This window comes from Panthera onca, chromosome D3 (genome assembly GCF_046562875.1).
Source record: "Panthera onca isolate mPanOnc1 chromosome D3, mPanOnc1 haplotype 2, whole genome shotgun sequence".
NCBI classification, from domain to species: Eukaryota; Metazoa; Chordata; class Mammalia; order Carnivora; family Felidae; genus Panthera; species Panthera onca.
The window spans coordinates 6,274,410-6,299,308 of record NC_138350.1 but is presented as its reverse complement, the minus strand read 5'-3'; the positions used below and the strand labels follow the sequence as shown (position 1 = coordinate 6,299,308).

The 24,899-nt window shown below is 52.4% G+C and overlaps 1 protein-coding gene across 2 annotated transcripts in view; it reads left to right on the top strand.

Annotated features, from left to right (window-relative positions):
• BCL7A (BAF chromatin remodeling complex subunit BCL7A) overlaps positions 1-23,393 on the top strand; it is a 29,831-nt gene extending 6,438 nt beyond the window's left edge. The window contains exons 2-6 of one of the 2 annotated variants that reach the window (XM_060612207.3): positions 1,122-1,203; positions 4,423-4,519; positions 10,169-10,336; positions 17,284-17,468; positions 21,507-23,393. In XM_060612207.3, coding sequence (XP_060468190.1) covers positions 1,122-1,203; positions 4,423-4,519; positions 10,169-10,336; positions 17,284-17,468; positions 21,507-21,578 — 604 coding nt within the window. In that variant the 3' untranslated portion in view covers positions 21,579-23,393. The remainder of the gene's footprint in view (positions 1-1,121; positions 1,204-4,422; positions 4,520-10,168; positions 10,337-17,283; positions 17,469-21,506) is intronic. The other variant, XM_060612208.3, reaches the window with a different exon arrangement.
• The last annotated feature ends 1,506 nt before the right edge of the window (positions 23,394-24,899 follow it).

Below are 24,899 nucleotides of genomic sequence, written 5' to 3'. Positions count from 1 at the left end.
GAAGTGACATGACCTCATGTGTTGACTGCAGGGGTCAGGGGCCAAAGTTTGGAGGCTATGGCAGGCGCCTGGGGAGTGATGGTAGCTTAGGCAGAGTGGTGTGGAGGAGAGGGTGTTAATTATTATCCTTAATGAAAACCAGTCACCCCATGTTCTTCTCATGGCTTGTGATTTTCTCCTTACCCATAAACCTGCTTTTAGTAGCTGCTCTCCACCCTGGACGCGGTCCCCCAGGAGTTCAGGATGTGGCAGGGTGGGTGGGGGCAGTGTGCAGAGGTGGGTATTAAGAGGGGAGACCCAGAAACATGTGCCTGTCTTAGAACCGGGGAGTGGCGTCTCAGAGCATCCTTCTGGCTGCCTGCTGCCCCACAGTATGGGTCGTGCCAACCTGCCGAGGCCCGGGGATCACCCTTGGGCCAAGGGCATGGCCGTGCGGGTTGCCCTTGCTCCACCGTTCCCCCTTGGCTGCTCCAGATGGGGTTTGCCCCAAGAGCCCTGGCTGGTCACTCACACTGTCCGCTCCTGCCTCCCTTCCCCTGACCTGACAGGCATTGCCAGGAGGACAGGGTAAGCCCCCGGGTGCCCTTGGTGAAGATATGCGCCCCCACCCAGAAGGAAATGCCCTGTTGGCCTGATGCCCTGTCTGCTGCCCAGGGGTTGGGGTGGCCCAGTTCACTGGCTCCCTGGAGTGGGCCGTGGTGTGGGGCAAAGCTAGAGGACCCCGGGGCCCAATTCCCTTCATCCACAGGAGTCCTCCTAAATGGCAGCCCCTCAGCACCCCAGCGTCAACCAGGCGCATCCTTCAAGGCAGAGGGGAAGCTGTTAACACATGCTGTCTCATGCATGGCAGCATGGCAGTCCTTATGGCAGCCTGGAGAGATTAGTGACCCTCTGTGGTCCAACAGATGGGGAAACTGAGGCTCGAATTGGTGAAGTGACTCGCCTGGGGTCCCCTAGCTACTAGATCTAGAGTGATGTGGAGCGCACTCCCTTAGCCCCAAGTTGACCAGCCCCTTTGTCGCAGCTACTCCAAGGCTGTGCAGCCTGTGTCCCCCACGAGGGGTGAGCAGGGTCCTGCCCCAGAAACCCCCTGGTAATGGGCTCTTCCTCATCTTCTGCAGGGAGAAGAAGTGGGTGACTGTGGGTGACACGTCCCTGCGAATCTACAAGTGGGTCCCTGTGACAGAGCCAAAGGTGGATGATGTGAGTATGCGGGGTTGGCTCCCTGGGGTCGGGCCGTCCATCCGTCCATGCTCTCCCCACCACAGGGAGAAGGCGTTGCCTGCCACTGCCCACCAGTGTGCAACCTGGGGCCAAGGCCACCTGGGAGGTACAAGGACCCAGCTTCGGGCTAGAAAGGATGCTGCACCTGTGTGCTCCTCACTCACGGTCCAGCCCAGAGTTTGGCCGTCACATAGGTGGGGAGTGTCCCCCACAAGTCATCTCTTCTGGACCGAGGGCTCCACAGTTTGCCGGTGGGAACGTGCCTTAGTGCCCTGGGCACCACGGTTTGGAGATGGCATATCCACAGACAAGCAGGCCTTGTCCCATCGTCGTAGCACCGCTGTTTCTGAGCACCTGACCACCTGCCAGGCATTGCCTCGTATTTCTCGTGCCAGTTCTGTGGAGTTGCTGTCTTTATCCCTTTTGTACAAGTAAGGACACAGCCTCAGAGAGGTGAAGCCACTTTCCCAGAATCACACAGCAAGCGTCAGAGCTGTGTGACACCAAAGCACATGCTCTCTTTGCTGTCGGAGAGCCTTCTGGTGGTTGGAGCTGCTGGTGAGCCCGAGTGAGAGGGTTTGGTACGTGGGAACACAGCCACTCTTGGGGGGGGCTTGGGGGGGGGGGGGGCTGGCTCCAACCACTAGAGGGAGCCCCTGCGGCTGTGCCTCATCTCACCCAGGGACTGCTGATAGTGTTGCCACATCACAGACAGTGTTTCAGCTTCATGGCTCCCGGTCCAGTTAGACCCCAGATCAGCTACTCTTATTTCCAGTCAACATCCAGAATGACCCCACCTACAGCCCTTGGCATGGACCGTTCCTCCCGCTTGGAACGCCTTCCCTATTTGCGCACACAGTCTTCTCCTGCAGGAAGATGGCCCACAGTAGGCTGCATGGCCCCCTTTGCTTCTGGGGTGACGTGGTCGTGATTGGTGGGTTCCTAGGGGGCCCTAAAGGCAGAGCTGAGCCTCCCTCCCCCATCTTCAGTGACCTGTTTTGGGTCTTCAGACAGGGCTGAGGCTCCATTCTTGACCCTGTGATCACCTGCTCACCTCCGGGTAGGTTGGTGCTGGGCCGAGAACGCCGGTGTTTGTCACCCTTTCTGGTTCTGGCCTGGGCTCATGGAGCCACCAGGGTCGCCTTCCCCAGAGGCCCTGAGACCTAGCCCATTGTGGCCTTTGGTGCTGGCTGTCCTGGAGGAGAGAGCAGGGTGCAGCCAGCTCCTCGAAGGCAGCTCCTGGCTCTGGCCCACGTCTGTGCCTTGCACATCATTAGGTGTTTTATATAAACGCCGGTTGCATTTGAGAAGACATGGTCCCTGCTCTCAAGGAATTTATAATCTCGTTGGGAAAGATAATTATAGAATAGCATGAAACAGACATCAGGGAAGTGCCAAAATGGATAGTGATCAAGGAGAAAGTATAATATATGGGCTGTCGGGAAGGACAGGGCAGCTCCGGGCTGGGCAGAGAGGTTTGGGACAGGCTACCCTCGATTAACCTGTGATGTCAGACAGGTGACCCCAACTTGCTGGGCCCGAGTTCCCTTTTTTGTGCAGTGGGGCAGCAATATCTAGCTCCTGAGGCTTCTGCAACAGTGTAAAAGCAATACATCAAACCGAGAGAACTTAACCCAGCCAGCACGGCTGTGCAGACAGAGCTCGAACAATGCTAATTTGCTATTGTCTCTGAGCCATGATGTACAGTATGTTTCCCCTACCCCCTTTCTCTCCAGGGCGATGGGTCCCACACCTGGCTGAGTATCTGATCCCTTGGGAATCTTGAAGAAATGCAGGATCCTGGGCCCCACCCCAGATAGCTGAATCGGAATCTCTGGTGGTTGTGGCCAGAAACCTGTATGGTGGAGGGTTCGCTTTCTATTTTTTTAAACACCCAATTGCGACATGGTTGCCCCCCCCTTTTTTTTTTTTACTTCAGAACTCTTGAAAGTTGTTTTCTTTTAAGTAGGGAAACCATTTTACAAAGTTCAAGTATTACTTTAAAAATGCTTTTTAAACGAAGACCATTCATATGCCATAAAACTCACTCTTCTAAGATATGCGAGTCAGTGTTACTATATATCCATGTAGCATCGCTGCTGTAAATCCAGAATCTGTTCATTACCCCAAAAACAAAACTCACACCTGTTAGCAGTCACTCCTGTCCCCCCTCCGCCCAAGGTCCTGGAGTCCACCAATCTACTTTCTATCCATAGGTATGCATGTTCCTCAAATGCTACCTTTCCCAAATACATACATATCTTTTCGTAAATCTGCTTCCCATCCCTGCGCAGGTCCCCCCACACCACCCAGCTCCTTTCCTTGGAAGTGACCAGCGTTGTTTATCCTTCCAGAGAGAGTGCACGCAAACACACGTGTGGACACATGTTCGTGTGTCCTTTCCATTACTAGTCGTCTCTTCCCACGTTCTGGAACCTTCCTTGTATACATCTTGAAGGTACTGAGATACTCCAATATGCTGATATTTTTGTAGATCATTCCACGTCAGTACACAAAGAACTGCCTTATTCTCTGTAAATGTTGCATTACATTACATTGAAAGAATATGCCATAATATAATGAGTCTCTTACCACTGGACACAGGTCATTTCTAACAGGAATCTGTTCCATCTGTAAAGAAAAACAACAACAATAGCAAACACCAAAACAGAACTGCACACAGAACGCATCCTCTTCTCCCTCCTTCCTCTCTGGGATTTCCCTCCTCACCTGGCCTTCCAATGTGGTTCTGGGAGTCAGCTGACTATTCGAGAAAGGCAGCCCCGGGGCCTGCAGATAGTGAAAGTGTGTGACCTGTGTTTTCTCCATCCCTCACCTGGCATCACTGTACCTGCTCTGGGCAGGGTGACTCTGGCCTTTTCCCCAGATGTTCTCCTGGCAAGTGGAGGAAATTCCCATAAGCCAGGGTGTTTGCATGCCTGCCGGTGCTGACCCCACAAACAAGGCAGGTTTTTTTTTTTTATTCCCAGCCTCCCAGTCCAGCCCCAGAATCCTCCCTTCTGCAGGTGAGGCCTCTAATGGGACATGTTCAAATGCAGGCCAAGGAGAGCCCTCCAGAGGCTTGCAGGCTCCAGGATGAACCAGCTGAATAAAATATTCATATCACCCCCCGGGGGGCTTGCTCACGCATGCACACACAATGTGGTGACTTGGTTTCTGCTCCATTTTCTCCTCTAGAAGAACAAGAACAAGAAAAAGGGCAAAGATGAGAAGTGTGGCTCAGAGGTGACCACTCCGGAGAACAGCTCCTCCCCAGGGATGATGGACATGCACGGTGAGCTCTCCTGCCAGGCACTGGGCTGTGGCAGAGCACTGAGGTTTTGTTCTCAACAGCAGGTTTGTTCACATTCCAGGCAAGGTAGGAGGGTTGGGCAGTGCGAGGAGGCCTCTATGTGCCCGGGAGAAGGCTCCGTGGAGGAGAAGAAACTTCTGTTACCAGCACAGCAAGCCAAGAAACATACAACAAGCCAGAGACCTCCTCACCCAGGGACACAGACCTCACAGGAGATGACCTCTCAGCCCTGTGTGCTCAGACACTTTTTTGGGGGTACTTTTTCCCCTCCTAGGCCTGACATACCATAAAAATGACTGTATTTTCCATTTCCTATTTTGCTTTGGCTGTTGGGAAACTGGAAACTGGATTTTTGACATCATGTTATCACTCTGGGTCCCGGGGACCTGCCTTCCACATGGATATCCTCCTAACTTCCTTTGCTGTCTTATTTCACAAATGACACCCAACCAGTTGTCTGATTGAATCCAGGCTGGAGACCTGCTTTAGCCAGTCTGCACTTGTTTTGATTTTTTTTTTTAAATGTTTGTTTGTTTATTTATTTATTTATTTATTTTTAACGTTTATTTATTTTTGAGACAGAGAGAGACAGAGTGTGAACAGGGGAGGGGCAGAGAGAGAGGGAGACACAGAATCTGAAACGGGCTCCAGGCTCTGAGCTGTCAGCACAGAGCCCCACGCGGGGCTCGAACTCACGGAGCGTGAGATCATGACCTGAGCCGAAGTCGGACGCTTAACCGACTGAGCCACCCAGGCGCCCCTAAATGTTTGTTTATTTTTGAGAGAGAGACAGAGCATGAGCACGGGAGGGGCAGAGAGAGAGAGGGAAACAGAATCTGAAGCAGGCTCCAGGCTCCGAGCTGTCAGCACAGAGCCCGACGCAGGGCTCGAACCGATGGACCGCGAGATCATGACCTGAGCCGAAGTCGGATACCCAACCGACTGAGCCACCCAGGTGCCCCCTGTTTTACCTTTTTAACTGAAAGGAAAGGCACAGATCATAAGTGTATGGCTCCACGATGTGTATACAGACTACATCCATCTGTGTAACCAGCCCAGATCAAGCCCAGAACATCCCTCAGTCCCCCCGCTGTCCCTTCTTGATTGTCCCCACCCCTCCAAGGAAAACCACTGCCTGATTTCTGACCTTAGAGATTCAAACATGAAATGTCTGAAAAATTGAGTTTCTGTTATTTATAAGTCAGGAAACCTGCATTTCTGCTATCCCGTGAGAAGCCAGACCCAGAAACCCTAGCAGTGTGCTCCCCCGAGGTGGCAGCAGCTGTTTCTTTGGGAGGCCACCTGCCTGGCTGGCCAGTAGAAGAGCTTGTACCACTTGCCTTTTCCCATCTCTCCCTCTTTTTTTTTTTTTTTTTTAAGTTTTTACTTATTCATTTTGAGAGAGAGAGTGTGTGTGTGTGTGTGTGTGCGCACGTGCGTGTGCACATGCATGCTTGTCTGCATGAGCCGGGGAGGGGCAGAGGGAAGGAGACAGAATCCCAAGCAGGCTCCACACTGTCAGCACAGAACCCAACAAAGGGCCCAAACTCAAGAACTGCAAGATCGTGACCTGAGCTGAAACCAAGAGTTGGACGTTTCACCAGACTGAGCCACCCAGGCACCCCTTTCCCACCTCTCGATCCCAATATCAGTGTCTTTGTCTTTTTGACTACCCAAGCCTTTTGTACACCAACGTGGCATTAGATAAATAAGTAAATCAACACGGAATATTGGTTTTATCGAGTTGCTACTCCTCTGGCTCCAGGGCCGTTTTGCTCCAGGGAAAGAATGCCATTGAACTTCCCCATTTTCCCAAACTGACCGACCAGTCTGGAAAACACAGTCACAAGCTCCGAGGGCAGGGAGTCTTGCTTGTTGCTGAACTGGGTTCAGAAAAGCACAGAAGGGTTTTGCTGACGGCTGTGTGTCAAGAAAGCCCCTTACTGGCTATGCAATTACAGTTGAATCCTTTCCTTTTCACAATTAGGTATTTGAGCTGGGACGTAACCTGTCTCCCTGACACTGGTTAGGTCCCCACTCTCTAGGGATTGAGAACGAACACACACACACACACACACACACACACACACACACACCCTTCAACCTGGTTCACAGGTGAGAGCCTTTTACAGCAGAGGACAAGATCCCACCTGGGTTCCCATCTGAGTCCCTGGGATCTCTTCGTAGCTTGTGAACCTGGGCTAGATCCTGAACACATAACCTTTCAGGTCTGTTTTCAGTCCATCCAATAGGAATGGTAACACCTCCTTCATAAGGTCAATAAGGTCATTGTAAGTATTCTATAAGATAATCCCTTAAAAGCCTTGGCATGTCCGTAGCTGACATTTAAGGAGCTGTCACAATGTGCCAAGCATCTTGCTAAGCCTATTTCGTGCCTTACCTCATTTCATCCTGCAAACAAGCCCCATTGTGCCGATAAGGAAACGAAGGCTTGGACAGGTGATGCAGCTCACCCAGGGTTGGGAAGGTCATAAATGCCAGTGCTGGCCTATGAGGTCCTTTGGAGGCAGAATCCAAGTGGATGGACACCAGCCCGGGCTTACTCTCCAGAAAAATCCGGACTGTTGAGTAAGCATCCCTGATGGAAGGAGCCTCGCTCACCTTCTTGGCATCCCTTCCATTTTAGTACGTGTGCAGCCAACACCAAGTCCAGCCGCGGGACGTGTATGTGTACAAAGGCAAGGAAGCATGTGCACCTGGACAGGATGATCTGGAAGGTTCCAGGTGGGGGCAGTGGCCACCTGCAGCCACCTGTTTAGTGTCAGAGATCCTACCAGTGTTGAGTGTCAGCGTCGTGCAGTTCCTAGGTGACCAGGCTAGGCTCGGGCAACTAACTAGTTAAACATTTGTGCTTGTTGTCATTCTTACCACGACTTCATGCTGGGACCCGTGGGTCGGGCCTTTGCCTTCTGTGCCTCTTGAGACACGGGCACACATAGCTTGGCATAGGAGGTTTAGATGTTCTTGAAAGGTAAATCAGGAGAGTGTACTTTTTTTTTTTTTAAGCCCCAGAATTCGCAAGAGAATACTTCTCTGTAACAAGGACACTTAGAATCAGATGCGGGGAGCCCGGTGCCCGTCGGTGAAGCGTCTGACTCCTGATCTCGGCTCAGGTCATGATTTCATAGTTCGTGAGTTCGAGCCCCCATGTCGGGCTCTGCACTGACAGCACGGAGCCTGCTTGGAGTTTCTCTCTCCTTCCCTCTCTACCCCTACCCCACTGGTGCTTGCTCTCTTTCTCTCCCTCTCTCAATATAAAGAAATAAAAACGAAATAAATAAAAAATTGATTAAAAGAAAAAAAAGTCAGATGCACTTTACCTGGCTGGGACTGTGTAACTGCTTCGTCAGCAGGTTGAGTTTAGAGCGGGGCAGACCAGCCTCATGAAGGGGCTCTGCCCGTCAGAGCCTCAGTTTCCCCCTCTATAAGTGAAGGAGGTAACAGCTCCTACCTGGCAGGTTGTCGGGAGGATAGGCGACGTGACTGTAGATGTTTTTGCCCAGCGCCTACACGTGGTGGGTGCCCAGGATGTGCCCAAATAACTGTTCCTTTTTCTTTCATGAAAAATTTCATAGCAGAGAAGAGTAGGAGGAATCGTGTGATGAACTTCATTCACCTGCCATCTAGGTTTTCCCTTACATGCTATGTTTGCCTCATCCGTTTCTTTAATGTGTAAGGTTTTGGTTTTTTTTTTTTAATATTTATCTATTTTTTTGGGGGCGCCTGGGTGGCTCAGTCGGTTGAGCGTCCGACTTCAGCTCAGGTCACGATCTTGTGGTCCGTGAGTTCGAGCCCCGCGTCAGGCTCTGGGCTGACGGCTCGGAGCCTGGAGCCTGTTTCCGATTCTGTGTCTCCCTCTCTCTCTGTCCCTCCCCCGTTCATGCTCTGTCTCTCTCTGTCCCAAAAATAAATAAAAAATAAAAAAAAAATTTATCTATTTTTGAGAGAGAGAGTGTGAACCACGTAGGGTCAGAGAGAGAGGGAGACACAGAATCGGAAACAGGCTCCAGGCTCTGAGCTATCAGCACAGGGCCCGACGCGGGGCTCGAACTCATGAACTGTGAGATCATGACCTGAGCCAAAGTCGGACGCTTAACCGACTGAGCCACCCAGGCGCCCCTAACGTGTTAAGTTTTTTTAACTGAAATGTAATCTACATATAAAAATTGCACAGCTCTTGAGTGTTAAGTTCAGGGAATTCTGACAATCGTAGGCAACCTGTACTGAAGCCTTTTAAAATCAGTTTCCCCACCTTGTGTCTGAAGTACATGGCTGAACCCGTCACTAATAAATGGCATTTCTATACACCCGGTGTGCTGTGTTTACTCCTAACAAAAGTAACAGTAGTATCTTCTAAACTCCAGACTATATTCAAATATTCAGATTCCCCAGTTGTTCCAAAATGTCCCTTACAAGCTGGCACGTTCAAAACAGAATCTAATTTTCACGTGTCCTATTTAGTTGTTAAATCTCATAAATTTTTTTTAACGTTTATTCATTTGTTTTTAAAAGTTTCTTTTGATGTTTATTTTTGAGAGAAAGACGGAGCACGAGATGGGGAGGGGCAGAAAGAGAGACACAGAATCCAACCCAGGCACCAGGCTCCAAGCTGTCAGCACAGAGCCCGACCTGGGGCTCCCACTCACCAACCGTGAGATCATGACCTGAGCCAAAGTCCGATGCTTAACTGACTGAGCCACCCAGGCACTCCAGTTGTTAAGCCTCTAAGCTTTCTTTCTTTTTTTTTTTTTAAGTGTTTATTTATTGATTTTGAGAGAGAAAAAGCACGAGCAGGGGAGGGGCAGGGAGATAGGGAGAGAGAGAATCCTAAGCAGGCTCCGTGCCGTCAGAGTGGGGCTTCATCTTATGAACTGTGAGATCATGACCTGAGCCCAGGTCAAGAGTCGACTTCACTGAGCCACCCAGGGGCCCCTCTTAAATTTCTTTTCATAATCTTCCTAACTTCTCTCTCTCCTCTCTCTCTCTCTCTCTCTCCCCCCCCCTCCCTCCCTCCCTCCCTCCCTCTCCCTCCCTCTCCCTCCCTTTCTCTCTCTGTCTCTTTTTTAATCAATGGTTTTGACTTGAGCCTGGTCTGACTGTCCTGTAGAATAGCCTGCTTTCTGCTAACATGTTCCTCTCCCCCTTTTACTTTGTATCAAGTGGAAGTTGGTCTAGACACTTGATTAGATCAACAGAACATTTTTTTTTTTTTGGCAGTGTTGCCTCACACACGAACCATGCTTCAGCCTTTGTCTTGCTACAGAGCCAAGTGCACAAGTCTGGCTTCTTCAACCCAGAATGGGGTCTTAAATGTCCCTCAAAGACTTAAAATGTGTGAGGCCGCTGTCTGCAGCTGGCTGCCCCCAAACACGGGCCCGAGCCCGCAGGGGAAGTTCAGGCAGGCTCCTAGAAGCCTTGTCCTCTTAGGACATGTGGGACGGCTCTGGGTGGGTCATCTCAGAGGTCTTGAGGGCGGGGCAAGTGCCTCCTTCCCTGGGAGAGCGTCCGGTGGGGCTGCAGGCATTGAGACCTGGGGAGGCTGAGCCCCCAACCCACCTTTCCCCAGCAGCTGCGGGATCTCACCCTGTGGTTCTGTTCCCCCCTGTGCAGATGATAACAGCAACCAGAGCTCCATAGCAGATGCCTCCCCCATCAAACAGGAGAACAGCAGTAACTCAAGCCCTGCTCCCGAGCCCACCTCGGCTGTGCCCGGCGAAGGCACTGACACCAAGGCAGATGAGACCCAGGCAGATGGGAAGGAGCTCCCTGGGGCCGAAGGTATGTGCCCTTGGGGCCTGGGATCAGAGGGGCCTGTCTTCAGCCAGCCTTCCTGTAGTTCGCTGATGGTCTCTAGGAGGCCCTGCCACGTGCCCGCCCCTAGAAGGTCACGGCAGAAGTAGAAGCAGGGTAATGCCTAGACTAGCTCATATTCTTGTGGGGCAATTTAAAAATGCGGCAGTCTAGTTTTTAGAAGGTAGGAGCTGTGGAAAACTATAAGAAAGGGAAATGGAGAGTCTTGATGAATTATGGGGAGTGTTTCAATTTTAAATAGGGTGACCAGGGAAGGTCTCACTGAGAAGGTGACATTAGAGCAAATTTGGCTAAAATTAGGTAAGGGAGCAAACCATGTGGGTAAGTGGAAGAAAAGAACTCTGGGCAGGAGGGAATGGGCAGTGCAAAGGCCCTGAGGCAAGAGTGTGCTCAGTGGCCGGGGAAGTGCGGATGAGGGGTTTACGAAGTGAGATGAGAGGAGGCAGGACCTCGAGTAAGGGGGTCTCGTAGGCCACTAAACAGACCTGGCTTCCGTGCCAAGTGAGGCAGGAGCCACTGGGATTGAGCACTGTGGGCTAGAGGGTCACTTTGGTTAACTGTGATCGAGCACAGATGGTAGGGCTACTGCGGTCATCCAGATGGAAGAGGGTGGCAAGAAGCAGTCTTGTCATAGAGGACGTGTATGTACTCGAATCTGTGTATGTCGGTTTATTTTTGTCTATTTTGAGATCTCTCGACTCTTGAAAATTTTCAAACATCGAGAAAAATGAATAGTGTACTCTCCCATGTATGTCAGCTGAATTCGGCAATTCTTAACTGGTTTTGCTTTGTCTATAAATATTTGGGGGGGGAGCCATTTGAAAGTAGTTACAGATCTTACGGCATTCCGTCCCTGAACACTTCACGCATCTCTCAAAAATAAGAATCTTTTCTTCCCTCATCACAGGTACCATCATCGCACCTAAGATAGGTCCGTAGGTTTTGATTGTCTGATAACTGAGGTATATTTTGAAGGTCCAAGGCGGGAGTACCTGGGCGGAGCGGGGACCGGAGGGTGACCCCCAGCACCTGGGGGGATGGCCTTGCCAGCATCCATGAAGGGCCAGCTGCGGCTGGAGCCCCCGCACACGGCTGAGCTTTCCTGACAGGGAGGGCGGCCGGCCTGGAGTCCAGGCTTCTCTGTGCTTGGGGAGGGAGTGGGGCTTCTCAGGAGGAAGGCCTCTCGGGGCCATGGAGGCAATTCGAACCCCATTCCCTTTGACACACTTTCCCACACCCACCCTGTGTGAGGCTCGGCGCCACTCACAGCTAAGCCCTGCTTCCTGTCCCACAAGCACTCAGAGGGAAGCAGGGGAGACAGACACCAAAACTGAGACTGAGACCCCCTCCCCCACCCACCCAGAGGTCAGAGACAGACTAGACCCAGTGTGTGGTGTGTGGGTGTGGTCATGGGCCTGGTGGTATTTTTATTTTTAATTTGAATTTGATGTCAAAATTTTATCTCAAACATACTCTATTTTTTTACATTTTTAATGTTTATTTTTGAGAGAAAGAGAGGGAGACAGAGAGCAGGCAAGGAAGGGGCAGAGAATCCAGAGGGAGACACAGAATCCAAAGCAGGCTCCTGGTTTGAACTGTCAGCACAGAGCCCAGTGCAGGGCTTGAACCCATGAACCGCGAGATCATGACCTGAGCCTAAGCCAGTTGCTTAACCAACTGAGCCATGCAGGTGCCTCCATATTCTACTTTTTTTAAATGTCTATTTGTTTTTGAGAGAGAGACACACACACACACATACACAGAGTGCGAGCAGGGGAGGGTCAGAGAGAGAGGGATGCACAGAATCTGAAACAGGCTCCAGGCTCTGAGCTGTCAGCACAGCTGACGTGGGGCTCCAACTCACGAACCATGAGATCATGACCTGAGCCGAAGTCGACACTTAACCGGTTAGCCATCCAGGCACCTGATGTCAAAAATTTAACCTTAAAACAATTTTGCTTAAAATAAGATTGATTTCCACCTCTTGAAAAATCAGAAGATCTGGCAATACTGGGTCTGCTTTTCTGTGGAGCAGCAGCTGGTTAAACAGATGTGGCTGCCCTTCCAGGGAGGGCGAGCGGACCCACCCTTGCCAGTTACCACACTCCCCACCACTCCCTAATGTCTCCCTGACACTGAGGCCCAAGAGTAGTAGCCCGTGTCACTCCACGATCACTGTTACTTTTCTTATTGCACATTTAAAGGAAAAACTAAGTTGCTTTTTGAACCGATTTCACTATCAAAAGTAGAAAAGTAAAAATCTGAGAGGTTGGGCGAATATATGTTTCTTAGAGGAACAGAAGAGCATTCCTTTAGATTTTTTTTTTATTTGTGTCTGAACCGAACAGCTTCTCTGACTCATTCATGGCACTGCCTGGCCCTTAAGGGGGCTTTTGAGTTCATGGCCCCTGCTGTGCTAGACGGTAAGAAAAGGGAGCCTAAGGAGTTCAGGAAAGGCTTCCTGGAGGAGGTGCTCCCTGAGTGAGGCTTGAAGGATGAGCGGGAATGGGGGGGAATGAACAGTGCCAGCAGGAGAGGCCGAGGGGCAGTGCCTGGGGATGGGTTGGGGAAGGGGCAGGCCAGCCAGGCGTGAGGAAGGTGCTCATGTGCCAGGTAGGCCCGTGGGCAGGGTAGGGTGGGGTGCAGGTAACTGAGTGAAACAGTTCAGTGTTAGGACACAGATTGGACAGCCCCGCACCCGGAGCCTTTGGCGTTCTCCTCGTCAGGGAGGACCCCTGTTGAGCCTGTGTTGTGGCCCTCCGAGATAAACAGTCTGTGCACCTAGAAGAATCTATATGAGATTATAACCTCCCTTTTTTAAGAATACTTCCCTTAACAATCACCATGGAGATTGTTCCATGTCAGCACGTACAGGTCTGTCTTATTCTCTTTGCCAGCTTCATATGCAGAGGTGTGCATGTGTCCTAATTCATTTAAATAGTCCCCGTGTCGATGGTCATTTGGGTTGTTTTGGGTGGGGGTGGGGGGCGATGTGTTGTGTTTTCCGTACACGGTCCTGCGTGGGGTCTTGTCCACACATCTTTGCGTCTGTGCTCAGGTGTGACGGAGCTGAAGGATCGCGGGCTGTGTGTTCAGTCAGAGGTGCGGGCATTTAAAATTTGGCCGGATCCCACCGTTTCCTCCAGAGAGGCGGTGGCTGGGCAGGGTTTCTCAGCCCGGCACTGGTGGCACTCGGGGCCAGACGAGTCTTCGCTGTGGGGCCGTTCTGCGTGTGGCGGGATGTTGAGGAGCATCCCTGGCTTTCCCTCACCCCTGGTTGTGACACCAAAGATGTTTCCAGACCCTGCCAAACGCCCCCCCTCGCGTGAGGGGCAAAATCATCTTCAGTCGAGAGCCACCGTCGTAGGAAGCTTGACGCGGGCCTTTCGGGCGGGCGTCCCCTTGTCCCTACAGAGGTCCCCAGTGCCTTCCTGGGCTCCCTGTGGCTCTGCGGGCAGAGGGCGGTGGAACCAGGGGGCCGGGCCCGGGGACGGGACGCGCTGGTCACAGCGGGGCTGACGTGAGACCAGTAAAACTTGCCTCCCCAGTCAGGTCCCCGCAAGGAACGGGGCAGGAAGGGAAGCAAAGGGCCGGAGCCCGCCGTGTAGGAGGGGCCTGGTGAACGAGGGGAGGTGATGCCCACGTGCGCCCCGTCCTGCCTGCTTTCTCCCGCGTTCCTCCCACGTCTGGGATCCGCAGCTCCTTTCCCTGAAGGCCGGTTAAAGCTCTACTTCAGGAATCGCTTCTTGGGCTGTTGCTTCCACGGTTGCCATATTTTGGTAACTATTACCACTACCCACCCCTCCCCCCACTACCACCAAAAGCCTTCCTGGTCCGGGAAACTACACCAGGGTCCTCTTCTGGCGACCCCGGGCCACTGGGCACGCACGGTTGCGCATCATCGCCCCGGGCGGTGGGGGGCGGGGGGCGCCACAGCTGGGGGAGCCCCCATGGGAAAGGCCTGGAGGCCTCCCAGGTGGGTGCACGCTGCCTGCAGGACAGGGCAGGTTGGTCGCCAGCTGTTGACCTTGCTTTGAACTTGTTTACTGCTGAGTGAGCTCAGGGAATGACATAATGTCCAAACTCACTGGACTAAATTTAGGCCCTAGGAAAATAATTTCCCCTGGGTGAGTTCCAGCACCAGCGCTTCACCGAGCCCTAGAGTGCTCCGCGAGCTCTCAGGCCGGGCAGGGGCTCAGCATGACTGGGTGACTGGCCATGATTTCTGAACCTCCTTGTCCGGTCTGCAGGCTAGAGGACAATAACAATTGATGGTATTTGCTAAAGCAAACACGTATTATGAAACAGAATATATAACATCAGCAGAGACCTTTTTTCCTTTTTTAAAAAATGGAGATAAAATTCAACTCTGATCAGTTCCAAACATTTCTGTCACCCCAAAAGGAAACTCTGTGCCCATAAACTCACTTCCCCTTCCCCCTGGCCCTAACCCATGGCAACTACCAATCTGCTTTCTTTTTCTTTTCCTTTCTTGTCTTTCTTTCTTGTCTTTCTTTCTTGTCTGTCTTCCTTCCTTCCTTCCTTCCTTCCTTTCTTTTTCTCTTCTTCTCTTCTTCTTTTTTTGAGAGAAAGAGACAGATAGAACTCCAGTGGGGGAGAGGGACAGAGGGGGAGAGAGAGAGAATGAGAATCCCAAGCAGGTTCCATGCTCAGCACGGAGCCCAACATGGGACTCGATCCCATGACCCTGGGATCATGACCTGAGCCAAAATCAAGAGTCAGATGTTCAACCAACTGAGCCACCCAGGTGCCCCTGTCAATCTGCTTGCTTGCTTTTCTTTTTCTTGCTTTCTTTCTTGTCATTTATTTACTTACTTATTTTGATTGAGTGAGCGTGAGCAGGGGAGGGGCAGAAAGAGAGGGAGACTGAGAATCCCATCTCTGCACCATCAGCACAGAGCCTGACATGGGGCTCAAACCCACAAACCGTGAGAAATCAAGAGTCGGATGCTCAGCCAACCGAGCCACCCAGGTGCCCCAATCGGTAAATATTTTTTTAAAGAAGAGTAGAGCGAAATATCAAAGAACTGTCAGGTTTATGGGGACTCTGGGTCTGTGCTCTAGCTAATCCCTCAGTTACACCCCACCTCCCCCCGGGTTATTCCGCTACTTGAGCACTTTCTCTGTCATTCCATTTAGTCCTCACAGTGACTCGACAGGGTGGCTCTTGCCAACCGTGCTTTTTATGGGGCCCAGAGGAATCAAGTGGCAGAGGCGCTGTTGGAACTTAGGCCTTATCTCTCCACGCTGTGTCCTCCCACACACCAGTTTGTAGGCAGCACGCAGCCCTGGAGAAGTGGGCCCCTGAGCCTCCCTGTGGCCCCGGCCAGGCAGCTGGTGTCCCAGTGCTGACCTCGAGGTATCAGGGCCGCTGGCTTGGGGAGTAAGAGAACGTGTGAACAACGGCTCACCCGGGATGGACGTGCCGGGAGGTCAGCCTCCTGGGGAAGAAGGTCTTAGGCCTCCTTCCGGCCCCAGCCCCAGCCCTCTGCTCCCCTGCGGCTTCAGGCCACGGAGAGCTGCTGACTTTGCTCCACGTCTCCATATTGCCTGGCTCGCTTTAAAACCGAGGCCTAGGGGCGCCTGGGTAGCTCAGTAGGTTAAGCGTCCGACTCTTGGTTTCGGCTCAGGTCACGATCTCGCGGTGTGTGAGTTCGAGCCCCACATCGGGCTCTGTACTGACAATGCGGAGTCTGCTTGGGATTCTCTCTCTCCCTCTCTTTCTGCCCCTTGCTTTCTCTGTCTCTCCCAAAATAAACTTAAAAAAAAAACAAAAAACAAAAAACTTAAGCCTGGATTTTTTTCTTTTCTGCCTCAGAAACCCCAGAAAAGCAAGCATTCTTGAGTGTTCTAGTGCACTTTAGAAAAATCAGGGTGACATATGTTGTTGGGGCCTTGAGTGCAAGCAGAACGGGGCCCTGGGCAGGATGTTGCTGTTCCCCACCGTGAGCTCGGCTGCTCGGCACCCAAAATAAGCTTCAGGTACAAACACTGCTGTCTCTTCTTCCACAGCCGCACTGCCACATGCAGCCAGCTACGGCTGAAGGAACGTGGCAGGGAGGGTGGGGAGCAGGGAGACTGATGCATAAGAAATAGCCCAAATAATTGGCAAAACAGGATCTATAAATCAGTGATGGCTTGGGAGAAGCTGTGCGGCCATTTTGTGCACTCTTGTATTTAGGGAATTTTTCAAGATGTGAAAATTTTCTCTACAATTCTGTGTGATCTCTATTTGGGGAGAGCAGAGAATTATATGCATGTAGGGGGAAAACATCTGGAGAGATGAAAATAAATCCTCTGAAATGTTAGGAAATAAATCCTCTGAAATGTTAGTGGGTTGGTAGTCGTGGGTGGTGTGAGATAATCACTGATTTTAACTCTATTTTTTTTTTTTTTTTCTGTATTTGCCGTTTCTCGCAATGATCAGTCCTTGCTCTTACGGTCAGGAAAATACCCATGTTATTAAGAGAAATGTCTGCAAAGACAGTTACCTCCGTGGGCTCCCCAGGTGGAGAACGCAGGCTCTGTAACGCAGGAGGGAGGAGTCAGCAGCCATGACGGTTGCAGCGCATTGTGCCCACCAGAGGGCGCCAGGTGCACACGGCACAAAGCCTGTAGCATCCCTAAGATGTCCTCTCTGGGCACGCGGCAGGTGGTGGGAGTGCAGGCGAGGGTTGGAGGCCCCCGGGGCCAGCCTGTGGCCTCGCAGGTTAAAACCACCTCGCAAAAAAACTAAGAGGTTTCCCAGCCCCCCTCCCCCACAGCTCACTGCAGCACCGACAGACCGCCTGGCCACAAAACTACCCTGTTCCAGGTATTTTTAGTAATTGGTCCATCTGGCGCCGCATCTCACGTGTCTGAAAACAGCTTCTGTCATTTTGCTTTTCCCTCAGATGCTTCCGACGAGCAGAATTCACAGTCCTCAATGGAAAACTCGATGAACAGTTCAGAGAAAGTAGAACGGCAGCCATCTGGAGACGCGGGTCTAGCTGCAGAGGCGTCCGCAATCTCTCAGGTACCCCGATCGAGGCCTCAGAGGGGCAGCCAGATCGGCCGGGAGCCCGTTGGGGTGTCGGGGGTACGTTGAAAGGCGTTTTTGTTATTTTGGTTTTTTGTTTTCTCCTTGGAAGGTCGGAACTTTTCTGTATTCATTGAGCAGGATTCGTGAGCATCCTGTGATCCGCCCTGGGCACCCTGGGTGTCTTGCAGAAAGAGACACGTGGGCCCAGTCCTCGGGGAACAGGGCGTAGAAGGAGGAAGCATCCTATAACCCAGCCTTAGCCTTATCACTTTGTTTACTCGGGTCCACAAAGGCCCTGCCTGCTCTCGTGACCCGAAGTTAGCTTCCTTGAGAGCTGGGACAACAAGTCTGCAGAATCCTAAATGCCAGATGGATCATCCTTTAGCATTTTGCAACTGACCACCCCCTCCCCCACCTTGCTTGGACCCCGATCTGGGTCATCGCCGCTGGTGCGCATCTGGTGTGAATCAGACAGTGCAGAAGCAGGTGGCCGGTGGACAGGAGCAAACATCCTGGGCTCAAATCCCCCAACTGCTTCACTTAGCATAACTGAGCCTCATTGTCTGCAGCTGCCAAAATGGAGTCACGGGACTGTCTTGGGACCAGGGCGCAGATGAGATGATTGAATGTGGGTTAACACACTCATTGTGACACTGGACACAGGAATGCCTCAGAAGCCACCGTTGTGCTTTTTCACCGTCAGCCCACTGTGCTCACCTAAGATGAGCTGGGGACTCAGGGGTGTCAAAACGCCAACGAATAAAACTATTTTCCAGGACCTTGGGAGACACTGACAAGGAGCAGTAGCCAAAAGACTGGAAGAGGCAGGGTCTGCGGGACATGGGCTGCACTTAGCACAGCCTTAAGCGAGGCTGTCCCCCCAAGAGGAAGTGCCCCTTTGGATCTGCAGCCCCCTCCTCCTACAGAATACTCCTCCAGAGTATTCTGCCCAGAAACAGAGGGAGTGTTGATAGAAGATGTGTTTGCAGTGGCAGGAAATCAGCCACAACCTAAGTTTGTCAGAGGGGACTGGTTAAATTAATCCTGGGGTCACGGATAGAACAGACTGGTACATAGCTGTTAAAAAGAGTGTGGCTGGGGTGCCTGGGTGGCTCAGTCGGTTAGACGTCCGACTTCAGCCCGGGTCACGATCTCGTGGTTCGTGAGTTCGAGCCCCGCGTCGGGCTCTGGGCTGATGGCTCAGAGCCTGGAGCCTGTTTCGGATTCTGTGTCTCCCTCTCTCTCTGCCCCTCCCCCGTTCATGCTCTGTCTCTCTCTGTCTCAAAAATAAACGTTAAAAAAAAAAAATTAAAAAAAAAAAAAGAGTGTGGTTGACCCAGGTACAGACCATCAATAAAGAAGTACCCTCACAACATGAAATGAGAAAAGCAAGACACAGAACCTCAGGCATAGCATGAGCCCATTTGATTAAAAATAAAAATCAAAGCCCCGTGTACAGTTTGTAAAACCAGGATGTCAGCTGGGATCTCCTGGCCTCCTGAACTCAGTGGAGGAAAGACCAGCTTGAAACTTTGATCCATACCCTGGGGGGCATCTCGTGCTCCCCTCCCCTGCAGATGTCTGAATGGTACAGGGGCCTCCTGTTCTAACATGCCCCCCCTACCTCCACTCCCCCATTTCCAGGGGACCCAGACCTGAAACGGGGCCTCGTCTGCTGTTGTCACGCACACACAGACAGACACTCGCTCACAGAGCTCCGAGGCTTGTGAGCAAGGTGCAGAATGCATCACAGCTAAGCAAAACAACTTGACGTTGAGATGTGGCCATTCCTGTGTCAAAAACAAAAACAAACAAACAAAAAACCCTCCCTTCCTCCCCCATGAGGAAGACTTACTCGGCTCTTCTGCCGGCTCAACTGTCCTGAATTCGTGGCTCCTCTTTCACTCCCTCCCTCTTCCCTCTCTCCTTCTCTCCTGTGCCCTGTACACCAGCTCACCTCCCTCCAGGCTCCCCTCCCAAACTCACATGCTGCCCCCGCACCCAGGTGCTCTGCAGAACCAAAGATCTTCTCCCGAGCGGGACCCACCATCCTCGGAAGGCACAGTACCTGCTTTCTGCTGTTCTGTCTTTATCGGGCTTTTATCGCTTTCATAATGAGAACAAGGGAGAACACAGATGGAGGGGTTCTTTCTGCCTCCCTGCGACACCTGCTGTCAGGGTCTGCCACACGAAACTCACACCCACAGTCCCCTGGCTGGCTCAGTCGGTCGAGTGTCCGACTTCGGCTCAGGTCATGATCTCGCAGTTTACAAGTTTGAGCCCCACATTGGGCTCTGTGCTGTCAGCATGGAACCTGCTTTGGATCCTCTGTCCCCCTCTCTCTGCCCCTCCCCTGCTTGTGCTCTCTTTCTCTCTCAAAAAGAAATACTAAAAAAAAAAAAAAAAAAAGATGGGGTGCCTGGGTGGCTCAATCATTTAAGTGTCCAGCTTGGCTCAGGTCATGATCTCACGGTTCATGGGTTCCAGCCCCACATCAGATTCTGTGCTGACCGCTCAGAGCCTGGAGCCTGCTTCGGATTCAGTGTCTCCCTCTCTCTCTGCCCCTCCCCTGCTCATGCTCTGTCCCTCTCAAAAATAATCAAACATTAAAAAAAAATTTTTTTTAAAGAAACTCATACACAGCCTGCATCAAGGTCTAGGACCTCTATGGAACGTTTGTTGGGCACCTGCTGTGGGCCAGGCTCTCGACCAGATACTAGAGACCCAGGGTGAGCCAGAGACGGGGTCCCTCCTGCCCTCTTGGGGCTCACGATGGGGTCGGGGAGGAAGACGCAGCCGGAATACAGCAGGCACAGGAGGAATACAAGGTCCCAACACGTGCTTCAGGAGAACCAGAACAAGGAGACCTGACAGTGGAGGGTTCTTCGGGCTGGTATAGGCAGAGAAAGGGGCTTTGAGCGGGAATTTGAAGGATGGGAAAATAGGGCAGGCTTTCTGGGCAGAGAAACCAAAGGTGCCTGGGCCTGGAGACAGGAACGAGCCTGAGGAACAAAAGGGGGGCCAGGGGAGCCGGGGCCTAGCAGACAAGGAAGAGCAAGGCGAGGCGAGGCACAGAGGTAGGCCTGGGCTGGCCGCTGGGCCCTCTCAGCCTGGTAAGGAGTTGGGATTTTGCTCTGAAGTCAGTGGGAAAGCGTCGGCAGGTTTTATGTTCTGTGTGTGATTTCTATTTTGGGATTGGTTAGACGTTGGCGAAGGCTGCACAGGGAGATCTCGGAACAGGATGCTGCTTTCTCTGGGCAGGTGATGGTGGTGAGGACAATGGATGGGGCAGCAGGCAGCGGGGAGAGGTGGGCAGGCCCAGGGGTATTTGGAGATGGAGTTGGTGATACTTGCTAGTACGTGGGGGGTGTGGGCACAGGGCGAGCAAACGAGGCCTCCTGGCTACCGTCAGCTTTATCCTGGGCAGGTGTGGTATCCTGGACGGACACGGGGGTGCAGTCGAGGCGGATAAGGTCAACAGCTGGTCTCGGGTGATGGGCCAGGTTGGCGATGCCTGAATGGGAAAGTCAGGGTGGGAGAATGAGTGCTGAACCTTTTTTGGGTCATGGGATCTAGGAGTTCGGTCACAGCTATGGGCCTTTTCCCCCAGAAAAACACACAAGTGCATTCAACAAACGCCAAGTGTGTGCCCAGGCCAGGCACCTGTGCGGAGCTCTGGAGGAGCCATTGTCCATACGGCAAGGTTGGACCAGGCCTTCTTCGAGCTTGGAGAGGTGCTCTTGGGACTTGTGTACAAATGATTACCGTAGTGATTAATTACAGATTGGAGGGCTGATAATGGGGAAACCCTCCCCTGGCCTGTGTGGTGAAGGGGACAGAGAAGCTTTAGAGGCCCAGGGGACAGTGTGGTAACGGTCGTGGGTGACGGTATGCTTGAAGACCCACAGGGAAGCCGCCGTGGCAGGGACGGGGGACCCAGGTGACGCGGGGCTTGGTGAGCACAGGGCCAGAACCTCAGACTGGAACCACAGGGGGTAGGCCTCAGTTTCCTCCTGGGCTGACCTTCTACCTCACGGCTGGCCCGAAACTGCCCCCCTGGCTGTTAACCTCTGTTCTCCCTTCTTCTTCCCCAAGGATTTGGAAGGAGTCCCACCCTCTAAGAAGCTGAAACTGGAGGCCTCGCAACAGAACTCTGAAGAGATGTAGACACTACGTTCAGTCCTGCTGTCCACGTTCCACGGGAGAGCCATCTGCAGGCTGAATTCTAGAACAACTTCCCCCGAGCGATTCCTCTCGGGTGCAGACAGAACTACTAACTTTCCAAGTTTACCAAGTGCAAATCCAAGAAAACCCAGAACAGCGTAACTTCTCAGACACTGAAGAACTTTCTGCTGTGAAGCAAAACACTTGAGTCTCGAAGGGACCGTCCTTGGGAAGGCGGAGTCGACAGCACTCAGGAGTGTCTGCACACTGTCTCTGAAGCCAAGATCACATTTGTGTTGCTGCTGTATTGTTTCGTTCCCCTCTCCGCCACCCCCCACTTCTCTATTTAACGATATAAGCTATATTTGAGGGTGGTGCCGATCAGGAAATCGGTTTTCGTCGGGGCATTTCACTGTTCAGCCGATTCCTTCCGCTTTCTTTTTTTGTGCCTTGTGCCCTTGAGGTGACCTCTGGCATGTTTTCCCGGTTGTTTTGCATCTCCCTTTGCAAAGTGCCCTCGGTTTTGTCCAGGCAGCCGGTGCCACCGTCCTCAACATCTCTCCCCTCCCTGACCCGGGACTTCAGCTGGAGCGGAGCAGGCAGGGAGGAGGGGAAACTGAGGCCTCGGAAGAGCAGGACCTCCTTGGCCACCTGATTTGCAGGTGCGGAGGGAGGGCGTTGAGCACGCCCTGGGCCCCGGGGCCTGGGTCCAAGGTCCGAGGAGTCTCGATGTCGTCGGGGCACTGTCCCCGAGGGCGGGCCACTGGATGTGCTCTCACTTCCTCGGGGCATCTGAGGCCGGTGTTTCCAAGCCCACCGTGGCCCAGACGGATACACGGAACCCTTAGATTGTTCTGGCACTTCCACCCTCTATCCCCACCATACCGCTTTCTCCCACACCTCCGAAGACGAAATGGCTTCTGTGGCTGACTGCAGGATTGTCTCCTTAGGACGATGAAAGGGCTGAGGAGGCTGGGAGCAGATGGCAAGAATAGCTGGTGCTGAACTTTCTCTCCTAGCGTGTTGCCTGGATTTCAAATCCACAGTAACCTGCTGCCCTCCGCCTCCCCGGCTCCTCTGGGCTCTCCCCCCACGCCCCCCAGGGGGGGAGGGGAGATGGCAAAGCGTTCCTGACTCTTCAGAGCCAACAACAGTCCATCGCCTCTCGCTCCCAGGATGCGCTGATGGTCCCCACTGGGGAGCAGACCCTGATGATTGGGCCTCAAAGGCCAGAAACAAGGCACCGGGGAGCAGAAAGCTCTACACTCCTCCAGAAAGGGGTGATTGAGCCCCCATCCCCTGGCCTCCGTCCTGTGCCTGTGCCGGGACAGCTTCCTCTCACTCAAACGGCGATGCCCCCCGTGGACAAACCGCCTGATCGTTTGGTTCTGAGGCCTGGTTTGCTCTTAATTCCTAGATGGACTCCTCGGACCTTAACCCTTTTCCTGAGCTTTCTTTACTGCACTGGAGTTCAACTTCCTTTGAGTTGTGTGAGGGGGTGGGAGGGTTGAGGGGGGGTTATTTTGTTGTTGTTTTGTGGTTTTTTTGTTTTCGTTTTTGTTTTGCTGATTGGTGCATATATTCAGGTACCACCTTTGACGTGTGGATCTCTCTCCTGACCACCGTGGGAAGTGTCTGCCAGATTCCAGTTTCTAAGTTTCTGAGGGTGAGGCTCTTACTTTTTTTTTAAGGGAGCCAATCTATTTCCTGCACTTCAAGAAGAATCAAAATGTTCCTGAATTTCAAATACCTCATGCAAAAATGTCTCCTGAAATAAGGGAAAAAACAAAACAAAACAAAACAAAAAAACACAACAAACTTTGAGAATCTTAATGTTGAAGTTCGCAATGCCGAAAGGTTTCTGTCTTAAAAAAAAAAAAAAAATCCTTATCAATTTTGCCCCTCAGGCAGTCAGTTCTGTGGAGAACTGTGTTCTGCGTTACCTCTCAGCATCTCTCAAGGCGGCTTTACCTCCAGATCCTCTAGAGCTAGAGTAACTTAACTTTTTTTCTTTGCGGCAAAACTCCATTTTGATGAAAGGTGAATTTGGAGATTTATCTCCTTTCTTTTTTGGGAAATGAGAGGTTAGGAGCAAGACAGCCGAAGGAGACCCACACACGCATCCACAGGAACGGCAAGTCGGCCGGGGTCCCCTGGGCGCCTTCCGGTTGCGGTGCCCTCTCTGGACGGGCAAGGGGAGTCAACGCGGTTGAGGACGAAGACCACATCCACGGTCCCGGGGCTGTCATTAGTTTTTCTCTGAAGTGCCTGATGAAGGTAGGAAGGGGCCCGTGGCCGGGGACCCACCCGGCCCCGCCGCGGCCACGCCAGGCAAAGCGCCAGTGGCCCCGCACGCATCGCTGGCCGGGAAGGCCTCCCGCGCGGCATCGTTAGACTGCAAAAATCCACACGTGCTTCCTTCCCCGACACGGTCCGCTCCTCGGAGCCACTGTTGCCCACCCACCCTGTGCCCCGCGCCCTCCTCCCACCACAGAATCTAAGACCTTTCAGCCGACCGAGCCAGGGGCGGGGGTCCTCAGCAGATGCCTTCCGCGGACACCAGGCCCTGTGGCCTAAAGGGCTCCCAGGGCAACCTTACTCCCCGCCACACACGAAGTCGGGGAGGCTTCGGCTACACATTCCACAAAGTGCTGGCACTTTTACACCCAGAACCTGGAGGGCAGTTGACCGATCTATAGGGTGGTGACCTCTCATTACAAACGATGTCATGGTTTGGAATGTTCATTATCGCCAAGGACCTGGTTAGAGGTATAAAGACCTTTTTTCACCGTTACCTAATTTTTTTTTTTCCTCTTACTTTTTTTTTTTTTTCTTTCTTTTTGGCGTGTTGTACAGCAGTATAATTTTTCACTTATTTATTCCATCAGTAGATATGGTTTGTACAATGTACAATGGTTCCATTTCAGAAAATAAAAAATTCAAATCATGAACACCATGTGGCTTTCTAGCATCGTAATAAAGGGTAAAATCTGACGGATGGTGAGAGGGCCCCTCGCCAGCTGCTCTGGCCTCTCGTGCACGACCGTGTGGCCCTGACTTTGTGCAGGGCACTAAGCTCCTTGCACGCAGGGACTGTTGCCTCCCAGGGTCACGTTAGCTGCCACCGTTAAGCACCAGCTGGACGCTAGACGCAGGGGTGACAGACCTCCTTGCTGAGGCGAGGACACAGAAACAGTCGCATAGCCAGGCAGGGCCCCCATGGAAAGGCCCTGGCCCTCGACTTTGCGGGGCTGTGGCAGGCACTCTGAGGAGTCGGCCCAGAGGTGGATCGCAACTTTGTCTTGGCTTAAGTGACCCGCGGCC